This window comes from Schistocerca serialis, chromosome 5 (assembly GCF_023864345.2).
Source record: "Schistocerca serialis cubense isolate TAMUIC-IGC-003099 chromosome 5, iqSchSeri2.2, whole genome shotgun sequence".
Lineage (NCBI taxonomy): Eukaryota > Metazoa > Arthropoda > Insecta > Orthoptera > Acrididae > Schistocerca > Schistocerca serialis.
The window spans coordinates 705,967,438-705,991,762 of record NC_064642.1 but is presented as its reverse complement, the minus strand read 5'-3'; the positions used below and the strand labels follow the sequence as shown (position 1 = coordinate 705,991,762).

At 44.8% G+C, this 24,325-nt stretch overlaps 1 protein-coding gene across 1 annotated transcript in view; it reads right to left on the bottom strand.

Annotated features, from left to right (window-relative positions):
• Nucleotides 1-24,095, bottom strand: part of LOC126482186 (uncharacterized) — a 53,563-nt gene extending 29,468 nt beyond the window's left edge. Inside the window, exon 1 of the mRNA XM_050106165.1 lies at nucleotides 23,290-24,095. Within this exon, the coding sequence (XP_049962122.1) occupies nucleotides 23,290-24,095 (806 nt within the window). The remainder of the gene's footprint in view (nucleotides 1-23,289) is intronic.
• Between the last annotated feature and the right edge of the window lie 230 nt (nucleotides 24,096-24,325).

Genomic DNA, 24,325 nt, shown 5'->3' with positions numbered 1-24,325 from the left:
TTCCATACACAAACAGCGCATGGGAACTGGCCATTAGCCTTCTTTTTTCTTATTTGTTGTTATTTTCATACCCTACAAAAGGTAGGCCGGTAGCGGTCTTTCTACGCCGTTCTTCGGCCATAGGAAAACAGGCCGTAAACAGGAAGACATAAAAACCGACATACATGAATGGTAAAAAACTGGAGACATACATAAGGAACGAAAAGAAGGCGTTCGCAGAAGTCACTGGTGGGACAAGTAAGTTCAGCACTGCACACAAACGTAGACAAAACAGATGCACACGCGAATGAAGGAGCACTGAAGAATAAACACCGACGCACTTAGACAAAGAGAACACTGTAGCATATGGGTGACGATCTTTGGCGCACTAGACACACTATTGCACGAAAGAGGGGGGGGGGGGGCTGCCACATGGAATAGGGGAGGTTAGGAGGGAAGTGGGGAGGATGCCAATGGGAGAGAAGAAGGGATGGGGGGAGAGGGTATGGTGGGGTGTGGAAGCCTGGGGGGGGGGGAGGAGGAGAGGGAAAGAGGAGGGGAAAGGGAGTGAAGGGAAAGAGGGAGCCCTAGCAGGAAAAACTCAGGAGGAGGAAGGAGGATCAAATCTGGTAGGAGGGGTAGATGGAAGAGATGAGGGCATCATCCGGGAGGGGGCGGAAGCCACCTTGGGCAAGGGTGTGGAGTGTGGTAAGATGGAGAGAGGGTGGGATGCAGGAGTACAGGCACAGCAGCGGATTGGGGTGAGAGAGGATGGGAGAGACAAGTGGGTGAGGGGGGATCAAGTTTACGGGAGGTGTAAAGGATCCGTATCGGTTCAAGGAAGAGGAGGAGGTATGGGAAAGGAATTGAGTTATAGAGAAGCCACGTGGGGGATGGGAGGCGGATGCGATAGGTGAGGTGGAGTGCATGGCGTTCCAGGATTTGAAGGGACTTCTGGCAGGTAGGAGGGGCGGAGATCGAGGTGAGATGGGCATCACAGAGGATGGGTCGGATGAGAGATTTATAAGTGTGGAGGATTGTGGAGGGGTCCAGACCCCATGTGCGGCCGGAGAGGAGTTTGTGGAGGCGGAGTCAGGAGCGTGCCTTGGCTTGGATTGTCTGGACATGGGGGGCCCAGGAAAGGCGACGGTCAAAAGTGATTAGCCTTCTTATGAGCCCCGATTTCTCTGATTGTCTGCCGCGGTCTTTCCACGGGATGTATGTGCAATGTACTCTGTTTCTAGTCTCTTCTCTAAATGTACGTTTCCGAATTTTTAACTCCTTGAGCACCAGTGGTTTCTGCCTGAAATCAAGATTTTATTATTAATATTTTTTTAAAGTGCCAGTGCCTTTCTCATGAAAGTACCGGTGCTGTTGCAAGACAGAGACATCTAGTTTTACACTGCGCTACTCCTACGAATATCCTAGTGCACTGTAGCAATCATCTACAGTGCAAAAGCAACTGTTCGCATGGAGATTGTGCTAGGTGATTCTTAAAGATTGTGACTATTTTGTGATAATTGACAACACAAGTAAATATCTAAAATCATTGTAATGTAAATTTGCCAGGAGTTGAAAATACCGCTTCTGTTGTCAGGTTCTATTTATTTAGAACACGACCGATTTCGGGCTCTTATATGGCCATCATAAGGTGTTACACTGAAAATAAACAAGAGACTAGAGCTAATAATAGTTTTACACGCAGTAATACAATAAAAGGGCGAAAAAGAAGTTTCATGTAGCATTTTAGAAACCAGCGGCAGGGCTAGGAGCTTTAAAACCTAATTCAGTGGCGAGCGCCGCGGAGGGGGGGGGGGGGGGGGGGGAGGCGAGTACAGGACGCGGTGCATCACCGCTCGAACCGATTATATTCTAAATAAAAAGGACGACGGTTCAATCCCGTGTCCGGCCATCATGATTTAGGTTTTCCGTGATTTCCCTAAATCGCTCCAGTCAAATGCTGGGATGGTTCCTTTGAAAAGGCACGGCCGACTTCCTTCCCCGTCCTTCCCCAATCCGATGAGACCGAAGACCTCGCTGTCTGGTCTCCTTCCTCAAACAACCCAACCCAACTCTAAATAAAAAGAACCTTATAGCTGAAGTGGCAATTTCAATCTCTTCTGTAATACTCAGTTGCAGATGTTGCTCCGACAGGATGGTTTGAATGTAAATTTTAGTTTGTACTAATGTTTTTATGAAAGGTTTCAAAATGAAATAACCGTGGAATTATGTACTTTTGTAAAAAAATAATTAAATTTTAGGCCCATTTTTTGCTTGTTCTTTACAACTGTAATTTGTTTTAGTCATGAATTAATGGAAGTTTCGAGGTATGGGATCTTGTCTAGAAAAAAATGCGAAATTGCTTTTAAATATAACACACGATAACATGGGTGATTGTGCTACGCTAGTATAAGTCTTAGTCGCAGGAAAGGGGAATTTTGTTAAAAATTCAGTAAAGGCACAGTTGGACGATGAAGTCTGAATCTGCTGGCATTGTGTGGTAATAGTCAGCAGCCAGTAGGCCAGGCAGGGTAAACATGGCGCGGAGCTGCAGTGGCGTATTGTGCGTACGAATTATTTGGAGTGGAGCAACAATGAGGCAGGGAACTGCAGCGTTGCTTTAAGTTATTGCGATGTACGAGGCGAGGCAGTAGGCCAGAGCCGGAGTGACGACGTGTAAGTGGCTCACGTATGGGAATTTACCCCTGCCATAGTTTCTGTCTCTCTCTGACACTATGTCAGAAGCGAGGGGAAAAAAGCAGTATAAATAGTCAGGCACTTTTAGCATGAGGTGTGACAGGGTGGTCAAGAGTTGGGTCGGTCCTGTGCTGGTCTACGCTTATAGGGACCGGTCTGGCAGCAATGTTGTCAATATTCTGTGTACACCTGCACTTTGTTTCTATGTGCTTGTTCAGGCTGCATGCCGCCTCTGGGGACACAACACTGGGGTGGGAGGAAACGGCAGCCAGGTACTTGGAGGTTGTACGGTCTGCCCGAAGGAGGGCAGTGACAGCAGTCTGCAGCGGGTCCAGGACGGGCCATATTCGCTTCCCTCCTGGCGTACTGGGGTCCAAGGTGAGACGTACGCTGTGGGAGGTGCAGCAGCGCTGAAGCAGCATTAGGGCCGCACGGGTGTTGCCATCTGGCAAGCACCACTAGCGGCAAGTTGCGGCACGGCATCCAGGAGGGAGGAGTTCAACTCCGGTCATGTCCTGGGAGCAGCAGCAGCCAAAGACCACAGGTGACAGTACAACCACCTTCATGCCATAGTCGGACAGAGCAGGCCAAATGGGGTGGAGGGCGGCATTGACCAGGGACCGTAACAGCCTCAGGAATCACGGGCAGTAGAGCGGCGCCATTCGTTATGCCTCAGCGGGTAGCGACCGGGTGAGTGCAGCTGACTTCCATCGTTGGGTGGCCTTGATGACTGCTGCAGCGGTGTTGGCAGTCCAGGAGTGCTGAGACGGCTGGACTCGCGGAACAGGGCGTGGGCGGCTGGCTCACCAACATTACACTTCTGTAAACTAGCTGAATAAAGGAATACTTCCGAATAGCGCTGTATCACTCTGCACTGCCCCTTGACGCTACTGAACTTGCTCGGCCTCCTGACGAGAAACGGCGTTGGTGGGCCCAGCTTCAGCTCTGCCGACTGGAGTCCCGGGTTCGACCATCGAGGGTCCGCAACAATGGTGTCAGAAGTGGTGCCAGTTACAATTCTGGTACCGGATTTCCACTCCCACATCTTATGTCGAGCAAGTAGCATTGAGGTGTGTCTGTGTAGAGGGGTAGCTGAGGTGTTTGGTTGCGTTCTTAATGGGTTTTCGTATACTTCTTGTTACGTCTTGTTGATCGGGAAGTGTTCGTCCATACCAGTATAGGAAGGAAAGCAGGACTGTCACCTGTGCACGAGCATGATGGGGATGGGTGAGTAACGTTTGATTTACTGTTTATGTGTCATTCTTGTGTTTTAAGGGGTTAAGTGTCAATTAGGATGGACTTTCTGAAGGTGTCTTTTATAAGGCCATAGGAGCCTGTAGGTGTATCTGAATTCAGGGGAAATGGGGGGACATGACGACATAGCGCCTAAGCTATGTAATTTTTGTAACCTGCCAGGTCATGGATTACCGTATGCAAGGTGGGTGCCAAATAGTTGTTTTATTTGTAACAGATTTGGACATTTGCTCAGAATGTAGATGGGCGATGATTCCCAGTGGTCCCAAAGTGAAGCCCCCTTCTTCAAAACAATTGATTGTTTACGATTTTCCAATTTCTTCTTATATTCGTTGCTTAGTATGACATTAAACGTTAATTTTGCGAAAAATTTTAAAATTACATTTCGAAGTGAAACAAACTCAAAACAATTGATTGTTTACTTCTTGCCAATTTCTTCTTATATTCGTTGCTTACTACGATACTAAAGGTTAATTTCGTGAAAATGTTTTAAATTCTATTTTTTTCTTGTTCTTAGGATTCAGAGGGTTAACCACAACTCCTGCGTGATGCGTAACACCTCTGCTGCTTTGTCTGTCACAAAACCAGTGATGAAACGCATCGTTGTTATTTGAATCTTCTGTATTTCATCTGTTAGCGTTACGTGCTAATGGTATAAGTCTGGGGATCAATACTGAAGAACCAGACACCCCTCTCGTGGATGAATTATATTTACTTAGGAATCTTCCTATGAATTTCAGTCAGGGATCTGCTTCCACTGCAGATAGTTGTATGTGGTCATTGCATTTTAACTCATTTCGAACTGTTACTGACAGGTGTCTGTGTCCAGTGGTACATCACCAACGGCGTAATGGAACAATAATGGATCTTTCCATCCTCTTATGCGCAATAATTGCATTTATTGAGAATCGATTGCCAGTTCATGCACAAATCCCTGAATCTCTGTAGGTCTTCCTGTATTTTTTGCATTCCTAAGTGGTATGCTACATCACTGACGTTCAGGAAACTGTTGGTTCCATATCCTTAATTCCCAACTCCGACTACCCTCCCAAGTTTTTGTATACTGTGACTTTAAGAATACTTTGGCTTTAACCGAACAAATTGATGGGTTGTAGTACACAGTGATTTGAAAATACATTATCTGATCAACTGCATCCGGACACCTACTAGTGGACATTACTATGGTGTGAGTCCACTCATCGCCTTTATTATGGGTTAAACTCTGCTGGTGACATTTAGAATGAGGTCTGTGTCTGAATTTCTGTGGAGGAATGGCAGTCTATTGCTCCTCAAGAGACGAAGCCAGAGACTGTAATATTGGACGATGGGGTCTGGCTCTGTGAAATGTATTCATATCCTCCCGCAGAAAGGGTTTTCTTAAGCGTAATAAGAGGACCACACCCTAACTACGAAAAAAGCTTCCGTACGCTAACACCACCTCCTCCATACTTCACTGTTGGCACTACACATGTCGGCAGGTAGTGTTCTTAAGGCATTCGTCAAACCCAAACGCTTCCATCCGATTGCCACAGAGTATACCACTCCAGATCACTCGTTTCAGGTCATCTATTCTCTAGAGGCGTCGCCCTTTACAGCATCTTAAGCGTAGCTTGCGATTGATGGCAGAAATGTGTGACTTATGAGCAGCTGTTTGACTGCTGTACCCCATTCATTTGGACTCCCTACGCACACTCACTGGTTAGCTGGACTGGCTGTAACACTCTGTAACTCACGAATGACTTCTCCCACTCATTTCACGCGATCTTTTTACAATCGCTCTCGGTAATGCCCAATGGCCCCTGTCCATCAGTACACGAGATCTGCCTTGTTTTACTTTAGCTGTTATTATTGCTTCCTGTTCCCACTTCACAGTTACACCTCCAACAGTCAACATGGGCGGCTTCAAAATGGTACAGCTATCGCTGATGGATTTGTCAGTCAGGTGACATCCATTTTCCACGTTCTGAGTCAATCAACTCTCCTGACCGACCCATTCTATTGATACTACTGCGCTGCTGATAACAGAATACTGTCTGCCTTCTTTTATACTGACGCCACCACCTCTCGTGACATCTAACGGCCAATGCCGTATTACATACTGCTGTCGGGATACAGATAATGTAGCTAAACATCCGAAACTACTCAGAAGTGAATGTGAAATAGATGGATATTTTAATCCAACAGTAGTAGCCCATAGAGCAAATGTATTATCACCTAGAGAATTCGTTGTGCCCGAAGCCACCATTGGACCTAAACATTCCATTGCAGTTTCTGTCGTTACAATTTACTTACATACTATAGCGTCGTCCGTGAACAGCCTAACAGAGTTTCCGACGATACCAAAAAGATCATTTAAAGACTTGATAACGTTATCATGTGTTTATCCTGAAATTACGTTTTCATCACTGTATATCATCGTCCCGTTAAGAACGTCGTCCCGTTTTATGTTCCAGTAAGTCCTACTTCCAGTTACAAACCACCTTCGCTGCTCGTAATCCCGTATTCTGTTCACTAAGCAACAATGTGAAACTGTATAGAATGCCTTACTCAAGTCAAGGAACATGATACCAACATTTAGAGGAATTCTTGATGAGTAGAGTAGGGTAGTGGCCGAAACCCCTATTGTCTTATAAGCGAATTTAGTAAATTTAAGATTGTTTCATCGTCCTTATACAACCAGTCCCACTTTCAAATGTTGTTGCACCTGGACACGTAAACTTCGTCCACAGCCCCGGCGGGCCAATCGGTACCGACCGACCGCCGCGTCATCCTCCGCCACTGGCGTCACTGGACGCGGTATGGAGGGGCGTGGGGTGAGCACAAGGCTCTCCCGGCGACTATCAGTTTTCGTGATGTGGAGCTGTTACTACTCGGTCAAGCAGCTCCTCAGCCGGCACTACGAGGCTGAGTTCACCACGTTCCAGTTCGCCAACCGAGGAAAAATCCTTGCAGTAACCGGAATCGAACGCGGGTCCTTCGCGTGGCAGTCAGCTGCGTTGGCCACTCAGCTACGAAGGAGGACATTTATCGTATACCTCACAAAGTTTCCGATGTGATGAAACTCCAGTATAAAGCTTCTACGTAGCTGGCGTGAAACTGGTAATATGGTCGACAACCTCTTGTACTATGTGTCACATGAACAGAAACTACACCTAAAAAGCACCGGACGAAAATAAGAGTTATTTTCAGAATATTTTACTGTAAAGGATCCACGGACACCAGTGGCTTGGTAAATAGTAATTGTAATTCGGTTGGTTTTTTACCCCTAATTACATTTCTTGTGCATTGCATTGAAAATATAAGAGTAGGATAAAGATATGGAAACATGGAGTAACTCAGCGTCTTTTGACATCCTTAGTTATTCCTTCCCATCTTCTTCATCAAAGGGTCAGAACAACTCTCAGGCGTGGTGAAGCCAGTCTTCCTAGGGGAAGAAAACCCTCATCACGAATCCTGGTCTTCCAGGATGGCAGTTCTGCGATGGCGTCTCGCTATCCACATTAAAAAGACAGCCAGCTAAAATATCCAGTAATACGCTTCGGTTTTCGGATTTTTTTTATGGAATTCGACAATGGAAACAAAAATGAACTTTGCATTTTGATATCTGGAATGTACAGGGCATCCATGACAAACAACAAGAAGTTCTAATAGCTATAAGACAACACGACATTGGTGTACTTGTACTTACCGAAACAAAAAAGAAAGGTACAAACTGTGAATATCTGCTGGAGTTCGCGCGCTATTTTGCAGAGTGGACAAAAGCAGCAGCGCGAGAGCAGCAGTATCCATCATTCTAAACAAACGGTGATCAAAATATGTGACATCGTGAGAAGCAGTTAATGCGAGGTTGATAAAGCTCAGCCTGAGAGCTAGAGCCATGAATACAGTGTTACTGGGCGTATAAGCACCTACTGAAGACATGCCATTGAAAGTAAAAGATTTTGAACAGATGCTGATAGGAACAACACAAGCCGTTCCAAGCGGCCACGAACTGATAATGGCAGGAGATTTTAATAACAGAGTAGGGAAAGAGAGGAATAGTAAGCCAGTTGGTGTGTATGGAGAGTATGTTAGGAATGAGAATAGGAAAAGGTTGGTGGATTTATTGGAGCAGTATGAATTACGAGTACAAGGTACACTCTTTGCGCACAATGATATACATAAATTTACATGGTCTAACTATGCAAAAGATTGAAATCAATTACTGATTGTCTAATCTTGAAGCAAAAGGTCAATTTAAAAATTCAGAATGTGAGAGTTGAAAGAGATGCACATTGTGGAAGCGACCATCATTTCGTGAAACGTAAAATTTATATTCCCTATACTTTCAGGAGTTGCGAACAGAAGAGGTCGCAACATACTGACTAACCTGAGATCATGAAGTATTTCTTGGACAGTTTCATGGAAGATAGTACTAAGTACGTGTACCAACAGCAACTGGCAAACAAATTGAAAAGTACAGAGAGAGCAATAGAAAAAGAATATGAGCGCATAAAGAAGGTCATAGATGAACCAGCGAAAGACGTTGGAGAATAAAAGAAGAACATGAAAACAGTTTGGTGGGATGCAGAAATAGAGACGATTGAAAGGGAAAAGAAGCTGATTTGGCGTTCCTGAATATGAATGATAAGAGTAGAGATAGACATACAGGGTGTTACAAAAAGGTACGGCCAAACTTTCAGGAAACATTCCTCACACGCAAATAAAGAAAAGATGTTATGTGGACATGTGTCCGGAAACGCTTAATTTCCATGTTAGAGCTCATTTTAGTTTCGTCCACCTACGCTCAATGGAGCACGTTATCATGATTTCATACGGGATACTCTACCTGTGCTGCGAGAACATGTGCCTTTACAAGTACGACACAACATGTGGTTCATGCAAGATCGAGCTCCTGCACATTTCAGTCGAAGTGTTCGTACGCTTCTCAACAACAGATTCGGTGACCGATGGATTGGTAGAGGCGGACCAATTCCATGGCCTCCACGCTCTCCTGACATCAACCCTCTTGACTTTGATTTATGGGGGCATTTGAAAGCTCTTGTCTACGCAACCCCGGTCCCAAATGTAGAGACTCTTCATGCTCGTATTGTGGACGACTGTGATACAATACGCCATTCTCCAGGGCTGCATCAGCGCATCAGGGATTCCATGCGACGGAGGGTGGATGCATGTACCCTCGCTAACGGAGGACATTTTGAACATTTCCTGTCACAAAGTGTTTGAAGTCACGCTGGTACGTTCTGTTGCTGTGTGTTTCCATTCCATGATTAATGTGATTTGAAGAGAAGTAATAAAATGAGCTCTAACGTGGAAAGTAAGCGTTTCCGGACACATGTCCACATAACATATTTTCTTTCTTTGTGTGTGAGGAATGTTTCCTGAAAGTTTGGCCGTACCTTTTTGTAACACCCTGTATAACACTATCTAGCGGAATAAAAAGAAAAGTGTTAAAAAGGAAAAACAAGGCGTGAGAAGGAAGGTGCGAATATGTAGATAAGTGATTGGTGGTGCTCGTAGTGCTGAAGCATGGAGAACAATTAGATCAATGCGAGTGTCAACTAGTGACAAGTTACATCATCATGATAATAGTCATGTTCAATGGAAAACGTATTTTAGGGATTTATTCCAGGAAAATAGCCCTGAATTTTCACGTCGTTGTGAGGTGAGGATACAAGAGGAGGAATTATGGCGTTCAGCTATAAAAATTCTTGAATAGGCTGTGAGGAGCTATAAGAGAAAGAAGGCACCAGGTTATGGATCGATGTATCCAGAGGCGATGAAATTTGGTCCACTGAAATCGCTGTAGCTGCTAAGGAGGCTGTTTGAAAGAGTATTAAATGGAGAAGATGTTCCTTCGAAATGGAAAACATGGTTCATAAGCATTAGAAAGGGTCACATAATGACCTAAATAATTATAGGGATTGCCAGTGATCCCCTTCGGTCGAAGACTTTACTCGAAAGTACTGAAAGATCTGGTAGAGAAAGAGACAACTAACAAAAAGAGCAAGCATGGTTCCGATCTGGAAGCTCGGTAATGGACAACATCTTCACAATGAAGTAATGTAAGTGCGAATGTAAAGTGCGAAAAAGGCACAAATGTTAGACTGGAGACAAATGTTTCACTGATTGACCTGGAGAAAGCAATGATTATGTATCCACCAACAAACTGTGGGAAAAGTTGAGAGAGATAGAGTTAGATCAAAGACTGCTAAAGGCTGTTATGAAAATAACAAAGCAAGAGTAAGGATTGTGAATAGTTGAATAGAAAAAATCGAGGTGAATAAGGGCCTGCAGTAGGGATGTGGGCTGCCATCGACCCTCTTTAAGCCATATCTAGGAGCAATCCTGCAGACTTGGCATAGAAAATCCCAGATTACAGGAATCACAGAAGAGGACAGTAAGACACTTAGCCTATATTTTGTAGATGACTAGATTGTATCAGTAGAAGATGGAGATGATCTGAGCCACATGACGAGAAAAATTAAAGAGGAATGCAATAAGGTTGGAGTGAAGATGAAGTTGAAGAAGCGTGACTACTTGGCTGTTGGAACAGAAAAAGTAAAAAATTTCGAGGTAGATAGAGAAGTAATTGTAGGTGTGGAAAAGGCAAAATATCTTGGAGTATTATTTAATAAACAGGGTGCAAGCAATGATGAAATCACCAGAAGGATTAATAAAGGCCGGGCAGTAACGAGGGCAATGAATTCTGTTCTGTGGAACAAAAAAAAATAAGAAGAACAATGAAAATAGGAATGTATAAAACCATAGTCCAGAGTGTAGTTTTGTATGCAGCAGAAGCCTGGCACGTTTAAAACAGGTAAGAACAAGCTGCTTGCCACTGAGATGGATTACTTAAGACGAAGCTCAAGCTGTAGTAGGATGGATAGGATAAGAAATGGCGTTTTGCGAAAATGGATAAGGATGTTTGTGACGACATAAAAAAAAAATGAGGTTTAACATGTCAGCAGGCTGAAAGAAGACAGAATACCAAATAGGATACTAGGGTGGATACCATCGCACCGGAAGAAAAGGTATCGCCCATGATTCATCTGGAAAAATGATGTGGAGGAGGCAATGGATGCAAGGAATATGACACGAACGTTGAGGAAAGTTAGTGAGACGCCCTGCTAAACCCGCAGAACAGGTAGTTTAAGTTGTGGAAAGGGGCCAAAATAAGAGACGGTCAGTTACACTCGAATATACAACTTTATTATTCGATCAAACATTACAAGAACCCCCAAAAAATTTTTTTAAACACGCAGCTTTAATCGTTGGGACTTAATTATTGGCTGAAACTCACTTTAATTTAAAAATAGCTGAAGGCCAATAACTTAAAAAGCATGCATAATCAGAAATTTAAAAGGCAAGCCTCATCTTACAACAGTTCTTTATTTAGGCTGAATGCCCAAAGAATCAGATACTTCAAGAGCAAACGTTAAATTCAAACTGGCTGAAGGCCCAACACTTAAAATTCAACAACATTAAAACCTTCAAAATGCCAAAGGTCTTACGTGAAACAGTTCTTTAAATTAGGCTGAAGGCCTAAAGAATCTTACGCCTTAAGAGCAAAACAACCTTAATTTTAAAAAGAATCGGCTAGAAGCCATACAAGTACATACAACAAGAACAAATAAAGAAAACGCAGTACACCCAAGGGCGCTCAGATGTTCGAGGGTCGGCTTGGAATTCAAACACTAACGCTCGCTTGGGTGAGACAGGCAGTCGGCCCAACCATTCACAACTCGACAACAACCCAACCGACCGACGGTCAGTGGACCCACCGACAAGATAACTTCCACTTCACCCGACCAGAGCACAACAGCAGGGAGTTCAACGGAACAACATAGAAGATATTGGCGCCCACATTCCAATTATACACGGAGCTGTCAAACTACGCACCGTGCTGGACAGCAACAACACGATGAGGAAACTACACTGCCTGAAATTTACGTCAATGGCCAAGGCAGGAAACCGGAACGTTAACGGCCACAAGGCAGAAGATTCCGCTGCTGCACTTCAATTCAAATAACCAAATACAGTGAAACTCCAACCTGAAAACCACGTTGTTGCTCGTGGGAATATCCCAACAGCCGACAACGAACTCCAAACGACACAATGTGAACAGTCTTGACTTACTGAGAGATTAAATGAAAACTCAACTTTCGTGTCCAGGGTCGGTGAGCCACTGACCTCGCAGCAATGGGAACAGCGCCACACACTCCGACACGCGTAGAGACCGCCAGCGGCCTCAGCCAAACTACGTCCCGCGGAGAATTCCTCGCTGCTCCACGCCAACTGACCGACTGCCTGGCCCGGAAACGATGAAAGGACCATGTATACGTCGGCTGATGAGACGACCAACTGAACGACCAACCAACAGTCATCCTGCTCCAATCTGTCGGACTGTTCATGTGTGTCACCAGCAGTCGGCGAGCACTGGCTGTCGGCGCCTCACCAGCGCTCCGTCCCCGACTTCACTACTGCTGGGCCACGACTGCACTGCTGATATATCCAGAACTGAGTAGTCAGATACACGACGACCCGGAAAAACTATCGGTCGCTCCATAGATAGTACGACAGTGCGCTTATAAATACGCGCTGCTGCTGCCGCTCACGGGCAAGTAAGGCAGGAAGTTACCCAGTAAATGGAATAAGAAAACGAGGCGGCAGTACCGTAATTGAAGATGACAAACAATAAATGGCATGAACACGAGCCGTGCACGGCTCCGCTAGGTCAGATGAAGATGACGAGTGGGGAGGGGGGGGGGGGGCGAAGGCGACGCTAGTTGTTGATAGTCCGCGTGAAGAGGAAGAAGAAGAAGACGAGAAATACGTGCTTGAAAGTCAGTGGAGATGCTAGCCAAGTCTCCAGGTCTGCAGGTTGTGCTGTTGTACATATTTTAGCTGGAACGGCACCTGTGTAGATGTGAGCGCATTACGACGGAGCTAAGTGAATTAAAACGTGGGAAAGTTGTTAGTGGTGGTATGGTGGGTACTTCCGTAACCAGTGGAGCTGAAGTGTTATGTGTTTCAAGAGGCACCGTATCGAATATTCACACCGCTAAATCACAACGCGGACGACAGTATGTGTAGAGTGATAGTGACAGACTGTCACTGAAGAGGCTTCTGACGGAAGATAATAAGGCGACAGCTGCGCAGCTTATTGCAGAACTAAATGTCGCACTCCTGAACAGTATCAGCACCAGAATAACACGAAGGGAACTCCATAAGCAGCGAACTACAGGGCGAGCTGGAATTCTAAAACCACTCATCAGTGACGCAAATGCGTCAACATGTTGGCGAAGCCATGAAACCTGAACTGTGGTGCAGTGGAAGAATGCCATTTGACCGGATGAGTCTTGCTTCACACCGTTTCCAACTTCTGGCCGAGTGTGAAACACGGCGCGGCTCTGTGATCATTTGGGCAGCGACATCGTGGTAATCCATGGGACCCATGGTTAGTCTGCAAGGTTGCGTTACTGCCAATGATTATTTGACCATTTTGCTTGATCATGTTCAAATGGTTCAAATGGCTCTGAGCACTATGGGACTCAACTGCTGTGGTCATCAGTCCCCTAGAACTTAGAACTACTTAAACCTAACTAACCTAAGGACATCACACACACCCATGCCCGAGGCAGGATTCGAACCTGCGACCGTAGCAGCAGCGCGGCTCCGGACTGGAGCGCCTAGAACCGCACGGCCACCGCGGCTGGCTTGCTTGATCATGTCCATCCCATGGTACAATGTTTGTTCCCCAACGGTGATGTTGTGTTTCATGGTGACAGGGTGTAACACGCCCGGGAGTACTAATGGGGATTGGGGACCCTTAAACTGGTTGTCACTTCTGCTTTTCTAGACCGTGCGCCCTGTCCACACTACGTACCTGATAATCCCGTACTGTCCTGCTCCAAACTGCTGGTGGCTTGCCTGAAATTATCTATCGAAATATGCAAGCGAGTCAAGGGAGCCAGTCATCGTCAGAACACAACACTGTTCTACGTCTGGTATGAACAACTATATTCTGAGACGATTAAAGGAAATCGCAGGTTGCACTGTTTACATTCTAATTCATAAGTGTTTATCCCAATTAATGTATGATTACCAGTCCACAATATCACTTGGACGAGCGTACGCGTAACCGACACGACGCGGGTGATTGTTGATGATGCGGAAGCCGAATGATCGCACGAAAGTTCTTACGCTCGTCACGCATACTCAGATATTTGATACCAGTCCTCCTTGACACTAGTAATAAATTTTAACACCTTTCAAAAAGTTAAATTTACAGTTCACAGTTCTCAGTTGTACGAGCGTGCGCGTAACCGTCTCGGCGCGGCTGATTGTTGACGACGCGGAAACGCGATGACCGAACGCACGTTCTCACGCTCGCTGCAAGACACTGGCACTTGTTTGCACTCTTTTGTGGTAACTAATTTTTGCTGATTCACATTAGTTCATTCTGAGAGACCGAACACGGCGCGGATGATAGATACTGTACGGTACGACACGCAACGAGAGAATACACAAATACGTTATCAGCAGCACTGCTCATTTTTAAATTACTTCTTGACGCACTTTCCTCTGAATCACTTGCATATTTTATCAATTTACTGTAATAACACTTGTAGCAACACTTCAACTTCCATGCTAACAATGCCTCTCACATGCAGAGCTACCCACAACATAACATAACAGATCCGTGTCCTACACTCGACTCTGCAAAAACGCTGCCCGCAAAGATACTCCGCAACCAAGCCTGCGATAAGACAATACGCTTACAAGGACCCCTGTTCATACATCTCGCATTGTCCAAGACTGGTTTTGCAAGAACGAAGATGAATTGTTGTATCTCTCCTGGGTACCGTAATCCCCAGATCTCAATATTATTGAACTTTCATCGTCAACTTTTGGAAGGGGGGTGCGTGTTCGCTAGCCAACTGCTTTCCTACACTGTAGTAGGCATTTTAATGTGTTGTGTGTTTAGTATCTCCCTATTTTTGTCCATCGTTTGCATCAGCACAGCAGTGAAAATGACGACGGTATGCGCTATGTCTCTTGTTGGAAGGAAACTTGTTCTTCTCAGTCAGGGCACTTCCAGCTGACGGTACTGATGCACACCTCAGACCTCACACTCTCTTTGCGTCAGTGCCGCTCGATTCCGCCTCGTGTTAGTTTCTCCGGTAGTGCTAGTCCAAGCAGTCTGCAAAGCGAACTGGAAACCTAGCCACAGCGGCAGCACCGCCGTGTTTACTCTCCAGAAACAGGGAATGGAGGTACTAATAGTATACACTGCACTATTCTAAGCGAGAGAGATGGCGTAGTGGTTAGCACACTGAACGGGTATTCTGCATGACGACGGTTCATATCCTCGTCCAGCCATCCCTAAATCGCTCCAGGCAAATGCCGGGATGGTTCCTTTGAAACAGGCACGACTAATTTCTTTCCAATTGTTTCGTAATCCGAGCTTGTGTTCCAACGAACGCGCTTTCCACGGGACATTAAATACCAATCTTCTTTCGTTCCTTTCCAGTATTCTTGCAAGCGGAGCGCTGTCACAGTATTACTCTCTGTACGCCAGTGCTTTGCATAGCACAAAAAATGACCAGTGACTGCCGCTTTTGTTTGACAGTACTCCTCGCACAATATAACTGTGACAACATTTACTCATGGAATAATGTGGCTGGCTAAATCTCAGTCCACTTTACTTATGATGCATCATTTTTTTTCGTAAAAATCATATACGACTTTTTTTTAAATTACCCCGCATTGGTAGCACATAATGACTTACTGCTTGTGAAACTCTTTACAAACCAAGTTTCAGGGACAATATTTTTTCTCGGAAATTCCTCGCTAGCCTTGATGTCCATTTCCACGCAACAAAAGCCATGAAATGTTCACAAAGTCTGTATTTCTCTGTATTGTTCATAAAATCACAGAAATTGCGACGGAATAACATAGTTATCCATATCTTCAGTACGATGTTTATTTGTGCGTACGTTGGTTCTTCTTCTTTGAAGCAGAATCCCACTCCGCTCTGCATCGTGCCTCTGCTGTCGTATTTTGCACGCCATCGGCTTATTCAGCTTTAATGTTCACAGTACTTTTTGATCTGTATAAAGGCACCTACGAGAAACCAGACCCTTAATTATGTTTCAGTGGTTGCATATTACAGCCTTTTTTACTGTTGTGAGAGTATATTTACAGAAACAAAGATAACTGGACAAACAAACTGAATAGATCATAATTGGATTACTACTCTGTAACAAGCCACTGGAGAACATGGACTCATTCTACCAAAGAACTCAGAAAATATCCCTAAACAATACCCGAAACGTTGTTGGTGGAGTTCGTGTTCACCAAGCACGAGGTGTGTGCACCTACGATATGTAAATCAGCTTTCATTAAGAATGCGTACATACGCTAGTACGTGCTAAAAGCTCTTGTCATGGGGCGAAGGAAGAACGTATAATGACCACCTTTTGTCGGAAATTGCTTGCATTCGACACTGGTGCAAGCGTGGGGAAGAGATGACGTGAGTATGAAATGCTTTGATGACTCGTCCTATTACTTTCGCAACGGAACGGAAATAGCTGATGGTCTACCACTTTCAGATCTGCTGTCGAGAAGCATAACGGCAGAAGAGATCGAGCACGTGCCACAGGGGCTGGCACAAAATTATTTGTTCGTCTCTGTGAGAGATGTCGGAGAAAATTCTTTTTGGCGAGGACAATAGGTAAGGAAAATATCTGATTTCGAGTTGCACCGTGCAAATTGGCCAACGAGAAGAAGGTAACATGAATGAAACTGCTGTATATTTCACTGACACGAATGGCCGAGATCCGTCTTTTCTCCAAAACAGTCATAATAAGGGATACGACCAGTCAGTTCCAGATTAGGCTTGCCACTTATAACAATCACTGTGTACAGCTGCCTGTATTACACTGCAAAAGGCATCGAAAGACTTGTGACATAAATAGTTCGATAACTCTGTGAACCAGCCCACCTACTTCACAAATGTTTTCAAAGTTGCTTCGTAGCTGATGATTACTTCGAAGACGACTACGAGTACTGGTATTTTGCATCTTCTAAAATCTGTATCACTGAATTTGTTAGACACATAATGTATTTTACGATAGTGTACTTTGCCATGTTAGTTCCACGACTGCTTAGTCCAGTATCCACAAGCGTTTAACCTACAATGGATCCACGGAGCAAGAGGAGGTTGCTAATATGCGCTAATCAGTAACATCGAGTTTGGTAGGAAGGAATTTAGTTACAGCGTTCCACCAGTGAGACTATGAAGAGGAAAGGCATGACGCAAGGACGTAAGGTCACTGGTCGACTGCTTTTCTAGCATGGAGTAAGGGGAAGCAGTAGGATTCAAGCTTCCACAGCCGGAATAAATTTCCATAATATTCTTGTGAGTTTAAATGGTACTGTGCTGTAAAATGAAGTACCGATATTTCCACCACCACTAGAAGCTACCGTCATCCAGACATGAATAAATAACCCAGTTAAATGCAAGATGCAGTGTTGGCTACAACGCTGATACATTATTTTTCAGCTTCCTATGGTCTACAAAGCTGTTTCTCAAATTTCAGCAATAATGTAGAGACTTCTAGTATTCTGTCGGGATGGGGCGTTTGGCAGCCTCTTTTTAATGTCTCTGAAAGAAAATAGGCAAACACAAATATTTTTAAAAGTATCACTGACTGAGAACTATGAGACTGTTAAAATTTCGGCCGTTCTTTCCCAGCGGCATATATTCACTAGCCAAATCAGACCCCCATACACTTTAAAATTATTGCCGTAGCATGTAGCGACAAGTGCTATTAGAAATGGTGCTATCTTTACAAAATCAAGATAAATATCGCATCCTACGTCAGAAAAAGTATATCTGATTGGTCATTACAAAAAAAATCATTTAATGATCCAGCCACTCTGTTAACACATTAAAATCTCGTTCCTGCTAATTTAGCCAACAGAATACACGTCTCACAAAGATTTTAAGATCCACGCTGATGACATTATTAAACGGAAGACAGATCAGAGATGCCTTTACTGCCTTCATCCTTCTATCCGTCACTTGCAGTCACTCTTCCAATCCACAGAATGCCGTGGTTCAACATGGAGGCGACAAGACGCAGAGAGACGCACATTAAGCCACATGGTTTGACACGCAAGCTTCATTGAGTGCCACATTTGCTGATTTATTTGACTCTGATTTCCTGCAAAATATAGGGCGTTTCAAAAAGATTAATCCCATTCACATGACTATATCTTATACATGAATGAAGATAGGAACTTGTGGTGGATTTTAATTTACTTATCGAAACTAAAAGTTTATTTGCCGCCACTTTTAATTCACCGATTCATGTGGTTCCTGCTGCAGCTAGCTCGCTCGCTCGTTCATTGAACAGTAGCGAGAACTTGCCGACGACTTCATACTTCAATAGGATGGAACACCACCGCACTGTGACTGCATGTAAAGAGTGTTTGTTGACAGTGAAATGCCTCCATGATGGATCGACCGTAAGAGACAAACGAATCTCGCATTGATCGCCTATGCAGTCTGATCTCACGGTATGTGTGTGTGTGTGTGTGTGTGTGTGTGTGTGTGTGTGAGGAGGCGAGGGATTCAAATAACTACGGGTGAACGGGAAGCACTCCAGACGTGCTCGCAAAAAAAATGGGACGGGTTGAATATTATTTGAATGTACGTCGTGCGTCCGTTGGAGGGCATACTGGTCAACTGTGAAAGGTAAATGAAAACTTTGATCCTAAACGTAATTGTAAAATGCACCCCAACGTTGTAGGCGCATGCGCGTAAATGAATACATCCGTCTAATATCCGATGGTTCTTTTGTAAACATAAACTTCGTGGTTTTGTGGGTAAGTTGGAATCTATCATTACTTTTAGTCGTAATTTACGTGTAAGATATAGTCTTTGTAAAGGCAGTATGATCTTTTTGAAACACTCTGTACTTCGGTGACTAACTTAGTCGTTTTTATCAACGAAATCTGAATAAAAATACGCAATCATTTTAATAGTACTTAATTATACTGTACTATTAAGGTCGTATTGTATTGCATAACCTTTCCAATTTAGAAGTATAACTGCGATATTGACTGTGCATTGTAATTGCTAGTTCTCTTTACCAGGTGCTTTAGGAGGAAGGAAGGAAGACCAGGGTTTAAGGTTTAGTCGAGGACGAGTTCTTGAGAGATGGAGCACAAGTTCGGATAGGGGAAAGAAACTGACTGTGCCTTGTGAAAGGAAAGGAACTATCGTGGCACTTGCCTAGAGCGATCAGTCAGATGTTCTTTGTCGTGCGCATAGCTGAATTCCATGTAACGTCCTTATTAATTTGCGCACGCTGCAAATATTGTAATGTTGTTGTCTTCAGTCCAGAGACTGGTTTCATTGCAGCTCTCCATGCTACTCTATTCTGTGCAAGCTTCTTCATCTCCCAGTACCTACTGCAACCTACATCCTCCTGAATCTGTTTAGTGTACTCATCCCTTTGTCTCCCTCTACGGTTTTTACCCTCCACGCTGCCATCCAATACTAAATTGGTGATCCCTTGATGCCTCAGAATATGCCCTACCAACCGATCCCTTCTTCTAGTCAAGTTGTGCCACAAATATCTCTTCTCTCCAATTCTATTCAATACCTCCTCATTAGTTATGTGATCTACCCATCTAATCTTCAGCCTTCTTCTGTAGCACCACATTTCGAAAGCTTCTATTCTCTTTTTGTTTAAACTATTTATCGTCCACGTTTCACTTCCATACATGGCTATACTCCATACAAATACTTTCAGAAATGACTTCCTGACATATAAATCTAAACTTGATGTTAACAAATTTCTCTTCTTTAGAAACGCTTTCGTTGCCATTTCCAGTCTACATTTTATATCTTCTCTACTTCGACCATCATCAGTTATTTGCACCCCAAATAGCTAAACTCCTTTACTACTTTAAGTGTCTCATTTCCTAATCTAATTCCGGCAGCATCACCCGACTTAATTCGACTACATTCCATTATCCTCGTTTTGCTTTAGTTGATGTTCATCTTATATCCTCCTTTCAAGACATTGTCCATTCCGTTAAACTGCTCTTCCAAGTCCTTTGCTGTCTGTGATAGAATTACAATGTCATCGGCGAACCTCAAAGTTTTTATTTCTTCTCCATGGATTTTAATACCTACTCCGTATTTTGCTTTTGTTTCCTTTACTGCTTGCTCAATATACAGATCGAATAACATCGGGGATAGGCTACAACCCTGTCTCACTCCCTTCCCAACCACTGCTTCCCTTTCATGCCCCTCGACTCTTATAACTGCCATCTGGTTTTTTGTACACATTGTAAATAGCCTTTCGCTCCCTGTATTTTACCCCTGCCACCTTCAGAATGTGAAAGAGAGTATTCCAGTCAACATTGTTAAAAGCTTTCTCTAAGTCTACAAACGCTAGAAATGTAGGTTTGCCTTTCCTTAATCTATTTTCTAAGATAAGTATTGTAATAAAAGTTGGGATCTCTTGGACCAAATTTTTTATTTCAGAGTGAGTCTCTTTTCATGCAGTTTGTTAGTACTGAATTTTGGGAGTGTCAATACTCAAGACTAATCGTGCATTAGTGAAGGCAATTTTAGCTACAAACAATGAACTGCAAGCCAAGGGCAGAGGAATCAACCACTGGAAAATCGAGAAGCTCTGACAGCGTGTAAGAAGGCTGAATAAGTGGAAGTTGCTTAAAAATAATACCGCTAATGGAGACATGCAGAGGTTCAGAAGTTCAAATGGCTCTGAGCACTACGCGACTTAACTTCTGAGGTCATCATTCGCCTAGAACTTAGAACTAATTAAACCTAACTAACCTAAGGACACACAACCATGCCCGAGGCAGGATTCGAACCTGCGACCGGAGCGGTCGCTCGGTTCCAGACTGTAGCGCCTAGAACCGCACGGCCACTCCGGCCGGCAGACATGCAGAGGATAAAGGGGCTTTATGACAGAGTACGACGACAGACGGACTGGTTTCATTCTGTGCACAACCATGAAAGCACAGCAGCAAGTCCGCTGAAGAGCTGTCAGGCTCACTGCAGGGGGTAGCCCGATTCTTATTTGCTTTGTATTACTTACGGATTACGTGGTGCACGAACACCAGATGTCACTCAGTGAAACTGTCGAGAAACTGTTGGTAAAATAGAGATGACAAGAACCACATGTTGGCGAAGTGGAAAGTTAAGCAGCCTTTCTGCACTGAAATCTGAAGAATCTTATGGTTCAGTGAAACTATTGGAGGTCAAATTAAAAATGTTATTTCCAGAAAAGGAAATAACGGTAACAGAATTGACGTATTGGATATTGGGTGGTTCTACCTACGTATGGCTATTAAGTGGGTAATTGTGAAAAGTAAAAACACAAATGGGCGTAGTTCCAACCACAATTGTTTTCAGGATTTTTTTTTCTGCATTCATCGCTTCTTCCCCGTTTTGTAATGATCAAAATTTGTGAAAAATACTATGCCACACAGCGGTTCGGAGTCCACTTAAACAGTATATCCTCCTATAACTGGCTACCTAAGCCAGTTCAATAGAACCTTGTCAAGTAAATCAGTGCGTCGTCCAAACCTATGTTGCGTAGAGATTAGCTTCACTTTTGCCTTATTTACTAACACGGTGCCCGTTGTCCACTAATAAATTTTTATAATTTCTTAAGGTCTAACGGAACTCGAATAGAGTGCTCTTAGGAGCCGAGTGTTGGTGGGGTGCCGGCCGTTGTGGCCGAACGGTTCTAGGGGCTTCAGTCCGGAACCACGCTGCTGCTACGGTCGCAGGTTCGAATCCTGCCTCGGGCATGGATGTGTGTGATGTCCTTAGGTTAGTTAGGTTTAAGTAAAGTCTAGGGGACTGATGACCTCAGATGTTAAGTCCCATAGTACTTAGAGCCATTTGAACCATTTTGTTGGTGGGGTAGATGTTCAATACAAATGGGGGAAAACAACAATGTGAAGGCTCGAAATAACTACAGAGCTCCCGTATCTGCGCCTAGTGTCTTACAATTGGCCACCTAGTATTGACAAAAAATTGTAGCTCGTTATTGTAAAATTTCAGGAAAATAACTATGTTCATAATTCCACAAAAAGAGTAATGTTTCCTATTCCAGAATGAGATTTTCACTCTGCAGAGGAGTGTGCGCTGATATGAAATTTCCTGGCAGATTAAAACTGTGTGCCAGACCGATACTCGAACTCGGGACCTTTGCCTTTCGCGGGCAAGTGCTCTACCAACTTTTTTTGTTTTTTTGTTGCATGGTGTGAGGTCAGGTGAACACGAAGGCCACCGTAAAAGAGCTGTGTCGCTTTTACCATTACGACCAATCCAACGGTCAGGGACTTAAGTCGTTCAACCAATCTCGTGCAGAGGGATGTCAATGGGGAAGGGCTCCAGCTTGATGCCAAAAAAAGTTTTTAAGGTCACTTTCTAACATTCTTGCAACATATGCAGACAAGGGTTCGTGTCAAGGAAGCTTCAGCGAAAGAGCCTTCTCCGTACACTTGACATCGGGACAAGTGCAGAAAACGATTTTGGAGGCTCTGATATTGTACACGTCCATGAGGATGTTATGACCTCCAGACAGAACACTACCAGTATTTACCTTCCCACTTAGCTGAAAAGATGCTTCATCACTGAACACCACACGATCAAAAAAGTCATCTCACTGCTGCAACACCTCACATGCGAAGTTATAATGTACACGATAGTCTACGGCTTGAGGGCACGTACCAACTGTAACTGGTATGGACACTTGTTGAAACATTTTCTTAAAACTTTCTACACTGTTGTCTTGCTTTTCAAAAACACTACTTAGGACTACGAAGGGAGTATGCTCTAACACGGTCAACATTTTCTTCACTTTTGGTCGTTCTGTGCTTTTACCCTTTGCATGTAGATCCAGTCGATTTGGAATGACTGATTTCTTTCAGGAGTGCTAGTTCTGCAATGTTCACAAGGAGGGCTTCTGTAAAGTTTGGAAGGTAGGAGACGAGGTACTGGCAGAAGTAAAGCTGTGCTTGGGTAGCTCAGTTGGTAGAGCGCTTGCCCGCGAAAGGCAAAGGTCCCGAGTTAGAGTCTCGGTCCGGCATACAGTTTTAATCTGCCAGGAAGTTTCAATGTTTCCCATGTGTACTTATGTAAATAAATATACCTTTCACTTATTACTTTGTTAGTTACAAATAAAAATGACCTTATTTCAAACACTATGAATATCTTCGCGCCAGGAAACACGTCAGAAATTGGAAAACAAAAGTTGCGGAGAGGTGTCAGACAGTCAACATTTCTTTACGTACCTCAGTAGCTTCTGATGAGTCTCTACGCAGGCACGCAGTTGTCGGTGAACGACGTCGTGACCCAGTCGGATCTGAGGGCTTACTTCGCGGACAGTGCTCGGTTTAGACTCGGCCACCATCGCCTCGACGGCGTTCAGGCTGGCGAAGCGAGACGCCAGAATTCTGAACTGGACAGACACGTGGGCCATCACGGCCATGAAGAAACAGTCGGTGTCCATGTTGATCAGCGAGAAATAGGCGGTACCGACGCACTGGAGGGCGTAGGAGCACTCGTATAGCGGGGAGCGACCCCAGGGCTCCAGGGGCAGCTGCTGGAAGGGCCAGAGGCGCTCGCCAGGGGGTGCCAACAGCGGGATCACCGCCCACGAGAGGAGGGCGAACAGAACGTACCAGTGCAGGAAGAGGGTCAGGCGGGTGGCGCGCGCCTGCGAGCGGCTGCTCAGCTGCAGCAGGGAGGAGTCGCGGTCGCAGAACACCTGCTGCTCCGCCGCCATCTGGTCCACTCGATGTACCAGCGCGTAGAAGAGCGGCCGCCGGCTCAGCAGGAGCGCCGACTTGGATAGCGCTGTCAGAATGACGAACAGGTTGGCCAGCCCGAGCGTCACCTCGGCGAGGCCCCCGGGCCGCAACCAGAGACCCACGGAGGCGACGGCGAGGTGCGCCACGCCCACCGCCAGCACGGCCGCCGTGTAGGCGTGGAACAGCGCAGAGCCCGCCGGCTGCCACAGCCCCAGCGCGCACAGCAGTCGGATGTTGGGCCGCAGCACCGACTGGCCCCGCCTCTGCTCTGTCTCGCACTGCGTCATCGCTCTCGGCCTCTTCCTCCCTACCTGTTCCTCCCAAAAACTCCCAAGAATTCCGACTGGGCCTCCAGTATCCCGCGCATCTTTCCTCCCTCTATTTTTATACACCCGTCACCTAGCGTCAATATTAAACGCTCCGCAATTCTTACAAACCTCTCCCTTCGACCAGTCTAAAGAGAATTCTCAATCAGCGTAAACAGGACGGTTTGTAATTAATTACTCGCCCGTTACAT